Genomic DNA, 10,586 nt, shown 5'->3' on the forward strand with positions numbered 1-10,586 from the left:
TGTTGCTGCTGCTGACCTTTCCAGGTACGAAATGTGGATCGGGATTGCCGAACTATCTTGTCCATCCATACGCCCAATCCACATACCCTCAGGTGCCAGCCCTCTCCCACTGCAAACACCTTACTGCCTTAGTTTTTCCTCGGCTAACTGCTCTGCTGTTGGCCATCTCTTGGGAACTCCGTCCTGTGTGCATGATTGCAGCTGCCATCGGATGGGGCCCTTGCTTAGTCAGCCGACCTGACAAGCTTCTCGACAGGTACGCACATAAGCTCCCCACAGAGGACGTGTGGGACGTGCCACGGGGTTGGCATCCCATATTCACATGTGTACAATCTATGTTGTACGTGGATGTATTCCAGTTCGTTCCTCTTGCAACCTCCAACCACATGTTTAACATGAGGACCGGAGAGTTTTCTGGAGAATAAGATTGCATTTTGTTGCTCCAGATAATGACATGGGGCACAGCAAGCAGCAGCCTGGCTCTAACAGGCTAGACAGTCGTTGGCATCTCGGCTCTGGGGCGATATCTGGACATAACTAGTCGAGCTGCGGTGAATCGACTTCAGAGGCACCAAACCCCTGGTGGTGTCACATTTGGTGACGCTTCACAAGCACCTCTTGTTCGCACGGCCTACCGGCGCTTCACACCCATCTCGTGTCATCTGATTAGAAGCAACTGACGACCAAAGCTTCTTCAGGCCCAGCGGTAAGAGTCACTTCGTCTGGATTCTTATATAAAGAAAAGGGGGAAACAGAGAGGTTGAGGGGTCAATTCTTTGTTTAATCCTGCATGTACCACGCTTTTGGATCCCCCCAATTGTTTTCCTCAAAAGAAGATTTAATTCCATGTCAACTTCGTGGAAGATCTTTTCCCTTGCTCCTCGTACTCATGGGGATCCCGGTGGTTGAGTTCGTCGCAGCAGCTTCCTTTTGTTTCCTTTCTTATGCTTCTTATACAGATTCTGTTTGATAAGCATATCTTAAGATGAAGGGTCTCTTAATTTCTGAATCTTCAAAGGTAGCGTCCGCTGATTTTTGTCTTGGGGATGCTGCCTTCCCAACATTTCTTGTCAGGAGCCGTCCATTTCTGTTCAGTTGAGCCCCAGTTCATATTGACATATGATTTATCCTCCTCTCTTTCCCTGGGCCTTCACCTTTTTGATTCTAGGCTTATGCAACTGCCCATTTTTTTTCAATTCATAGCTCCACTACTGTTTTGTGTTATAGCTAGTCATCATATCTGCTTGACATGCATCATCAGGAAATTTTTGTTTTTGTTCTTCCAGCCTGTCCGTTGTTGAGCTGAAGCATGGACGCCTAAAAACACCTCAGTAGTCTTCTAGACTCGCCATGAAGTTCGCACTCCATTTTTGGGGTCTTTTCTGTTGTCTGTATGCACTAAGTAAGAATATCTATGCAAGGCCCGATACAGTGAGCGTTGGAGCTCTTTTCACATTCAATTCCACGATAGGGAGAGCTGCCAAGATTGCCATTTCTGCTGCTGTCAATGAGATCAACACCGATTCAAGCATCCTTCCAGGCACAAACCTGGTTGTCGAGATGCAAGATTCCAATTGCAGTGGCTTCGTTGGCATTGTGCAAGGTACTTCTTTCATGTTTTTTTTTTCTGAGCCACCAAATCATGCAGATTTATGTTATGATAACAGTATCACCCACATGGTATACGACTTACAAATTTCTTTGTTGCATGTGTTAGCATTGCAATTCATGGAGAAAGATACAGTTGCAATCATCGGCCCACAATCTTCTGTCATCGCGCATGTTATTTCTCATGTTGCAAATGAACTTCAAGTGCCTATGCTGTCCTTCGGTGCAACTGATCCAACTCTCACGTCACTTCAGTTTCCTTTCTTGGTGAGGACAACCCGTAGTGATCATTTTCAAATGGCTGCTGTTGCTGACTTAGTCGACTACTATGGGTGGAAGCAAGTGACAGCTATATATATCGATGATGATTATGGAAGAAACGGCATGGCCTCTTTAGGTGATGAACTTGTCAAGAGGCGGGCTAAGATCTCGTTTAAAGCTGCAGTTAGGCCAGGAGCAAAAAAGAGTGAAATGGCTAGTGCGCTAGTCAGGGTTGCATTGATGGAATCTCGAGTGGTAGTTCTGCATGCAAATCCTGACTCTGGGCTTGCACTTCTCTCGCTGGCACGCAATCTCGGCATGACATCAAGCGGGTATGTGTGGATTGCAACAGATTGGCTCAGTTCATTCCTGGATTCATCGCCACGTCTCGACATCGGATTACTGAGCACAATGCAGGGTTTTCTCACATTACGCCAGCACACAGAAAATACAAGAAGGAAGAGTATGCTAGCTTCAAAATGGAGTGCACTGGTGAAGAAAGATACTGTTGACGACAAGTTCTTGATTAATTCGTATGGCTTTTATGCGTATGATTCTGTCTGGATCCTTGCTTATGCGCTGGATGCATATTTCAGTAGAGGTGGAAACATTTCTTTCTCAAATGACACCAAGCTACATGAAGTTGGGGCAGGGGGTCTGCAATTGAAAGCTATGACTGTCTTTGATGGGGGGAGGCTGTTACTAGAAAGAATCCAGCAAGTGAATTTCACGGGTGCAACTGGCCCTGTAAAATTTGATACAGATGGTAATCTTATCCGTCCTGCGTACGACATCGTTAACATAGTAGGATCTGGTCTGCGGACAGTTGGTTACTGGTCCAACTATTCTGGCCTGTCCACCTCGTTGCCTGAGACTCTTTACATGAAACCAGCAAAACGTGTTAGGGGAGATCAGAAACTCCACACTGTGATATGGCCAGGTGAGACTACAGTAAGGCCACGTGGATGGGTGTTTCCCAACAATGGAATTGAGCTGAAAATTGGAGTTCCCAATAGGGCAAGTTACCGTCAATTTGTGTCAGTTGACAATAACAGCGGAACGGTGCGTGGTTTCTGTATTGATGTGTTTGTTGCTGCAGCCAACTTGTTACAGTATCCAGTTCCATTTAAGTTTGTTCCGTTTGGGGATGGTAGTCAGAATCCAAGCTATCCAGACCTTATCAACAATATTCTAACGAATGTAAGTTCGTGTTCTTAAAATCTACACCACTTATTACAGTTAATGTATCTGTACAGGTGGAGTACTAATGATCTTTCATGTCTAGGACTTCGATGCTGTGGTAGGTGATATAGCTATCGTCACAAATCGGACAAGGGTTGTTGACTTCACTCAGCCATACGTTGAATCGGGGCTTGTGGTACTTACCTCTGTTAAGAAGCAAAGCTCGAGTGGATGGGCCTTTTTGCAGCCATTCACCATCAAAATGTGGTGCATCACAGGGCTGTTCTTTCTTGTCATAGGAACGGTGATTTGGCTGCTTGAGCACAGAATCAATGATGAGTTCCGCGGGCCTCCAGCGAAACAGGTTATCACTGTATTCTGGTAAGGTCTCCTAGTATACCAATTGGAGCCACTTTTTTGCTGTTTTTTTTCTTGGAATACGCACGAGTGTGCGTATCATGCATTAAAGAAGAGAGAGTGGGCAAAGCGCCCTCCACCCCAAAGTGTTGCAAGTTACCCATTTTTTGCCGATCATCCTGTACAAAGCCAGCAAATTATGTTGGGTCTTTTGTTGGCATCTCAGTGCCATTCTAGATGTGCCAATACAAAGTCTAGTGGCTGCAGGCTGTAGCTACTGACTTCTGTGCTGTCATTTTAACACGCATATGTATAGACGTGAGCCCGGGGATTAGACTTATTTCCCACACACTTTACATTTAGTTTCTTGAACGATGCAAGTGTCTTGATTGCTTGAGGTTAATTACATGCTGTATTCACTTTGCTTGTGCAGGTTCAGTTTCTCAACTCTGTTCTTCGCGCACAGTGAGTGAAAGGCAACTCTTAACCTTTGTACATACCATTGATGAAGATGTCCCAGTCGATTCACTAAAGTTCTTGTGCATTTTTATCTTAGGAGAGGACACGAGAAGCACCCTCGGCCGCTTCGTGATCATCATATGGCTCTTCGTGGTTCTGATCATCCAGTCCAGCTACACTGCCAGCTTGACCTCCATACTCACCGTGCAGCAGCTCATATCTCCAATCACAGGGATCGATAGCTTGGTCGCCAGCGACGAGCCCATCGGGTTTCAAGTCGGCTCCTTTGCGGAAAGTTACCTCGTGAACGAGCTCGGTGTCTCGAGACACAGGCTTAAATCCCTCGGTACTCCGGACGAGTATAAGCAAGCGCTTGAGCTTGGCCCTGCCAATGGAGGCGTCGCTGGCATCGTTGACGAGCGTCCCTATGTTGAGATCTTCTTGCTCCTGCATCCCAAATTCGCAGTCGTGGGCTCGGAGTTCACCAAAAGTGGCTGGGGCTTCGTGAGTTTTTATTTCTTTCCACCTGGTGAAAGTAAGAGCACCTAGCTTCAGTGAAGTTATGATGCAGAGCTAAACTGGGCATTTTATTGTCAGGCGTTCCCGAGGGACTCGCCGCTGGCGGTGGACCTGTCGACGTCCATCCTGGAGCTGTCGGAGAACGGCGACCTCCAGCGGATCCACGACAAGTGGCTGGCGAACGACGTGGCGGGGTCCATGTCGCAGAACAACGAGCTGGAGTCGGACCGGCTGCAGGTGTACAGCTTCTCAGGGCTGTTCCTCATCTGTGGCGTGGCGTGCCTCATCGCCCTCGCCATACACGCCGGCATCCTCTTCCACAAGTACTGTGAGCAACGGCGGCAGGTGTCGGCCGACGGCAGCTCCCGCTCCAGCCGCAGCAGTTTCCGCGCGTTCCTGTCGTTCGCCGACCGACGGGAGATGGACGCCCATATAGCGTCCAAGGACAAGGCGGCCGGAGACCACTCCATTAGCGCGGCGTCGAGTAGCAGCGTCAGCACTGCCACGTCGTGCTAGAGGGAGGGGCGGACGGACGGCTGCCGGTTAGCTTTCAACGTAGCAAGTGCGACATATAGCAGTAACCCCCCAACGTAAGTACTGTACTACTTAATTAGCGCTGTGCTGCAAATGTTCTCTCGTGCTGCAGAATTGTAGAGATGCGTAAGCTGTTGTGCACATGGAGCAACTTGAGTACACGTTCCCGAGGAACTTGCTCTTGTAACTTCTGCTGCGTCCTGGCGCTTCCTACGTCGCTGATATAGCTATTTGCTTTTGGTTTGTGTCTTGTATATGTCTGTATGTCAGTTTCCGGAGGCCGGCGATGAGGATTTTGTAAGCGTGCTTATTCCAGCGGCTGGCTGGCTAGCGATGTAGGAGTAGTTCGGTTGCTTTCGCTTTGCAGGGTGAGGCCGTGGCCCAAGGAAATGAGCACGGCCACCGGCCGCCTTCGCTCGCGGTGACGGTTTCGGCTGCGGTAGAAGCTTGCGTCCTAACATGGGCTCATTTCCTGCTGGGAGAAGACCGCGAAGTTATTAGCTCTTCAGTGTGTCTGTTGTCTGTTCGCGCTATCCACGCGTTGAGTCGAATATGATTTATTTAATTTTTTTGCGAGGGCAGTCGAATATGATTACGGCATGAATGAATGAACTCAACTGCATTTCATGGCGGCGATGATGGTATGCATCAAGATGAGCTCCATTATGAAGGTAACTACTAGTTCGCAAAGGTAAAAGAAGTCATGATCACATCACAAGTGCTGTTGCCGTGCTCATCGAACCAACCAACACCCGTTGGCCACTACTGCCCAGCCATAACTTCTTGAACTGAAAAATCCGTTTCCTCGTTCAGTTTGCCCGTGGCCGTGAGCTGTCCATAGGCTATATAGGCTACAACAGGTATACATGTACAGAGTACACCATACTTATTACTCTGTGATACTGTCCCTAGCTAGCTGTGATACTATTGTTACACTAGATAGCTGGACCATGGGCAGAGAAATACTACTAGCAGCAAATACATTCATGACTCGATTCGTGATTCTCCAATCACTACTGTACTTGTACAACCCGCGCTGGACATGCTGATTCCTTATTACGCTTCTGCATTACAAAACTGATTGAAGAACATGGCAAGAGACCTCCGCACACGGAGACAAGCAGACCCAAAAAGAAACTAAAGAAAAGCACTACAATTCTGGATCTAAAACGGGCCGAAGAATGACAAAATCCTCATGTCGGGTTGTTTTGGGAAGCGCCACATGCCAGCTCCGTCGGTGCGGCATTCGTTATCTCTTGCATTTCGTATAGGCAACGACAGCGGCCGAATCCATTCACATGCGTACGCCACTACTACTAGTTTATGCAGCGAAATATTCTCCTCTTTAAAATCTCTTGCTTGACGCAGCAGGAGATATTCCCCGACGCCAGGCGAGAAGGGGGAGCGGGTGCGTGCACAGTACAGGAGGAACCACCAGCAGTCCAGCACGCTGCGTAAATGTATATTTATACGTTGCTGCCTTGTTGGGGGATGGGCCATAATTTGCATGCCGTGTATACATACCGCCGATACCGGCACAGTGGACTGCATTACATTACGGTGGTTGTGTGTGTAGCGTTTTGTCGTGGGCGATGCGTTGCATTATTATACCATCATCACGCCGCTGCAAACCCCAACCAACCCTCCCTCCTTCCGTCCCCATGTGTCATGTGATGAGGCCAACTCCACCGCGTGACTCTATCCTGTCTGCATCCGTCCGTTTAAGGTAAAACGGACGAATAGCGCGGCCCAGCGTACAGTCTCAAACGAACAAATGTCCAGATTTCGTCCGTTTTTGACCCATCCCCGGTCCAAACTTGCGTTCGGTTTGGGATGAAACGGACGCGCGCGGACGGCCTGAACGCACGCTCTTGTCCCCTCCGTGGCCCGACTGTCGGGGACACTAGCAGTCCCTCCGCTCCCAACGCTTCCACCCTCTCTCTCCCGCCCCGCCCCGTCGCCGGCGCCGCCGCTATTCTCCGGCCGCCTCCTCACCGCGCAGCCCCAGGCCGTCCCTACCAAACCACGTCTTGACATGGCCGCCACCACGCCCGCGCCTTGGCCGTAGTTTTGGTCGTCGATCGGAGGTTTGGCCGTCGCCGTCTTTGCCGGTCGCAGAGGGGACAGGACCGCCGGCGACGCACCACGGCGTCCTCGGCAGCTTCCGACGAGAGCTCCACAGCGGCCAGTGACCAGCCGGCAACCACCCCTGCTACGTCGAGGCGATCATCGCGACCTTTTCGCCACCACGCCCGCAAGGTGTTCGGCATTTTGCCCACAAAGGTATGGACAGTAGAGACGAGTTTTTCTTCCATCACTTCCTTTGTTCATCGGACGATTCATCGTCGGATGATGAAGATATTGTGGTGGCTCCACTGGTCGTTCACGACCTCATTCAACGGCAGCTTCCTCGGTATAGGGGGTCACTCCCTGGCCGTGCTCCCAACCTGAACCGCAACAGGGAGAGAGGCCATGCCCTGCTCTATGTTGATTACTTTGCCAACACCCCTCTCTTCAAGCCGGATAAATAACGTCGTCGTTTTCGAATGGCTAGGCATGTGTTCAATCGTATCCGAGAGGGAGTGGTTGCTCATGACCCATACTTCGAGTGCAAGACGGATGCCCTTGGCAAGCTTGGATTCTCCTCTTACCAGAAATGCACCGCGGCCATCCGCATGCTTGCATATAGAATTCCAGGCAATCTGGTGGATGAGTATGTGCGTATGAGTGAGACAACATGTCTGATGTCAATGTACAAGTTTTGCCAGGCTGTGATCGAGGTGTTTGGCCCAGAGTACTTGAGACAGCCAACTGCCGCTGATACAGAGAGATTGTTGGCGACCAACGCAGCTAGAGGCTTTCCAGGCATGCTTGGCAGCATAGATTGTATGCACTGGGAGTGGAAGAACTGTCCATTTGCTTGACGGGGCCAGTACAAAGGGCATGTCAAGGCGTGCACTGTCATATTAGAAGCGGTGGCATCACAGGATCTTTGGATATGACATTCTTTCTTCGGCATGGCAGGTTCTCACAATGATATCAACGTGCTGCAGCGTTCTCCAGTCTTCGCGAGGCTTGCAGAAGGCCACTCTCCACCTGTCAACTTTGAGATCAACGACCACCATTATAACAAGGGATACTATCTAGCAGATGGTATATATCCTCAGTGGCCAACTTTTATGAAGACAATCTCGAAACCCCAAAGTGAGAAGAGAAAGAGATTTGCCCAAATGCAAGAGAGTGTTAGAAAGGATGTGGAACGTGCTTTTGGTGTGCTTCAATCCCGGTGGGGTATCGTTCGAAACCCTGCACTGTCATGGAATGAAAGGAAGCTTTGGAAGGTGATGACTGCTTGTGTGCTCATGCACAACATGATCATCGAGGACGAGCGTGATGAGAATATTGAGCCCCTGCACCAAGACCCGGCCACATTTGAACAGTTTGCCCAATTCCACCGTGAGATGCGTGATTGGCACACTCATTTGAATCTTCAAAAGGACTTGGTTGAGCATGTGTGGGATCACATTGGCAACCAATAGATGTATTGGTCCATTTTATGTTTAGTCAAGACAATTTCAATTTGGTTGTAAAACTATTTTATTAAAGACAATTTCAATTGGGTTGTAAAATTATTTTAATTTCCAGACAAATATTTGGGTTGGAAACTAGTTTTGATGAAAATTTGGGCACTTTTAATCCTGACGGACAGGATAGGGTAAATGGATGCGGCCGCGTGCTGGACGCACGGCCACCGCATCCCAGGACATGACCAGACACGACGTCAAATCGCTACCCAAATGAATAGAATCTAGACAAAACGGTCGTTTGAGGTCGCGCGGTGGAGTTGGACTGATCGATCGCTGGAGTGGAGTAGGAGTATTCGCCAGGGGACAGCACAGAAACAAAGGTCCACGACGGAGCAGAGCGGGAGCAGTAGAATATGTTTGTAATTTTTCTGGGTGCTCTTCTTCCGTCTGGTCTCGCCGTTGTCTGGTCTGCACGGCATTGTGCGAAAAGGCCATGGGCATGGTGTTATTTAATCTCCTGGCGCAATGCGGTTAAGCAGATCAGTGTCTCCGTGACTATGGTGGAGAGATAAAAAACAATCTTTACCATCAGGGAGATGCCATTGGGCGGGCATCAGGAGGGACGAGGCACGTAAGGGATGAATAATTAAGATTCACGGTATGTCGAGCTTAGGACTAGATTGATAATGTATGCAAGTCATGTGCCGCCGCCGAGTGGCAGGGGTACCAAATTAGTCGTAGCTGTGAAGAACTTAAGATGCAGAGTGACCGTGACGGTAGATACTGGTACTGCAATGTTTCAGGCTGTCAACTGATGCAGGCATTTGAGGGGCTATGTGGGGTTTTTTTCAAATTTTCGATGCATTTTGCTCCCATTTGCTTGCGGCAACCATCCCAGCCCTATGTGTTTGGTCGGGCTAAAGGACTCGACCGAATTGCGTAAAGTAGGTTCGAGTGATGAACGCCGTTTCTTCTTCTTCAACAAAAACAAAATTACTGTGAAATTCTCGGAAAAAGGAAGAGTTCCGCTCGAGATCTTATAAGAAGGAGCATTGGGTGCACATTAATCTTTACTCCTTGAAGTGAGTAGTCTTTGTTTCCCTTCTCGCAAGGCGGCTAGGGCAGCGTCTTCCTTCCGTCGATCTCCGTCGGCGAGCCCACGGATTCGTCACCCCTGCGCTGGCCGCTCCGGCGACCAGTGGCAGGGCGGGAATCTTGGTGCCTCGGGAGCGACGATCCGACTGAAAGGCTCCAGCTAGTAGATATGTTAGGGGTTTTAGTCCCCGTAGGAGCGATGCTTGGATGGATGGTTACACTACTTCTCCAAGTAAGTCTTCCGGGCTTCAATCCTTCTCAAGTCCATCAATCGGGACAAATTACACAAAGCTGAAAGCACATTTGCTCCTTTGGTGGTTTTGGTAATTAATGTCAGCATATCTTTTGTTGGACTGACATTTTATCTAGCATATCTCAGACAAGTTCAATAGTGGCATGGCTAGGAAGCGAGCATATGGACCCCTTCAAAATGTAAGGACATGAATTGGCAAAAGCTCAAGACTCTTCATTTTTAGTTAAGTGATCCAAGATCATATTGAGTCCATAGGAAAGCCAATATACTATTAAAAGGAGATGAGGTTTTGATAATGATCTAGTCGCTCAAGTGCTTAGTGATATTGCTTCAAACCCTCAACTACTTTTTCTATCCAAATATGTCCAATACCCTTTCAAGCCAACTTGGTCCCACCAAACTCTACCTATCCAGACCCAACGAGTTCATCTAGACACTGCCACAGACAAACCCTAACATTTCGATCTGACCGAAACGGCTCTCGGTCCCACCGAGATGGCCGTGCCAAGTTTCTGTGATGAAATCGCTTCATCTCGGAATCACCAAGTGAAACTGATTGGAATCACCAAATGGCTCTGCCTTTTCCATTGCACTTCGGTCTCACCGAGATGGTATAGTCGGTCCTACCAAGACCTCCAACGTTCATATTTTTTGCACAGGTCGATCTCACCGAGAATTTCAGTCGGTGCCACCGAGTTTGGTCAAATGTGTGTAATGGTTGGATTTCGTGTGAAGGCTATATGTACCCCTCCACCCCTCTTACCCAGCCATTAGAACGAAGCTAGACTTCC

General features: G+C 48.9%; 2 protein-coding genes across 4 annotated transcripts; both read left to right on the forward strand.

The window, feature by feature from the left end:
* Positions 1-137: 137 nt before the first annotated feature.
* Positions 138-5,895, forward strand: LOC125539672 (glutamate receptor 3.1). 3 transcript variants are annotated; one of them, XR_015617369.1, is made up of 9 exons: positions 188-256; positions 447-706; positions 1,287-1,603; positions 1,718-3,069; positions 3,155-3,432; positions 3,842-3,873; positions 3,965-4,371; positions 4,465-4,976; positions 5,503-5,895. XR_015617369.1 is itself a non-coding variant. In XM_048703179.2 (8 exons), the coding sequence occupies exons 3-8, from the start codon at positions 1,351-1,353 to the stop codon at positions 4,716-4,718; spliced, it is 2,607 nt and encodes an 868-aa protein (XP_048559136.1). In that variant the 5' UTR covers positions 138-256; positions 447-706; positions 1,287-1,350; the 3' UTR covers positions 4,719-5,174. The 3 variants fall into 3 exon arrangements, 2 of the variants coding, with proteins under 2 accessions (XP_048559136.1, XP_048559135.1); XM_048703179.2 differs by lacking the exon at positions 5,503-5,895 and having other exon boundaries at positions 138-256; positions 3,965-4,402; positions 4,465-5,174; XM_048703178.2 differs by lacking the exon at positions 5,503-5,895 and having other exon boundaries at positions 189-256; positions 4,465-5,174.
* Positions 5,896-7,466: 1,571 nt separating this feature from the next.
* Positions 7,467-8,459, forward strand: LOC147986692 (uncharacterized). Its single transcript, XM_087542113.1, has 2 exons — positions 7,467-7,806; positions 7,945-8,459. Exons 1-2 carry the CDS (start codon positions 7,467-7,469, stop codon positions 8,457-8,459), a joined length of 855 nt encoding a protein of 284 aa, XP_087398239.1.
* Positions 8,460-10,586: the final 2,127 nt, after the last annotated feature.

Source organism: Triticum urartu, chromosome 2A, assembly GCF_056163025.1.
Source record: "Triticum urartu cultivar PI428250 chromosome 2A, HENAU_Tu73, whole genome shotgun sequence".
Classification (NCBI taxonomy): Eukaryota; Viridiplantae; Streptophyta; class Magnoliopsida; order Poales; family Poaceae; genus Triticum; species Triticum urartu.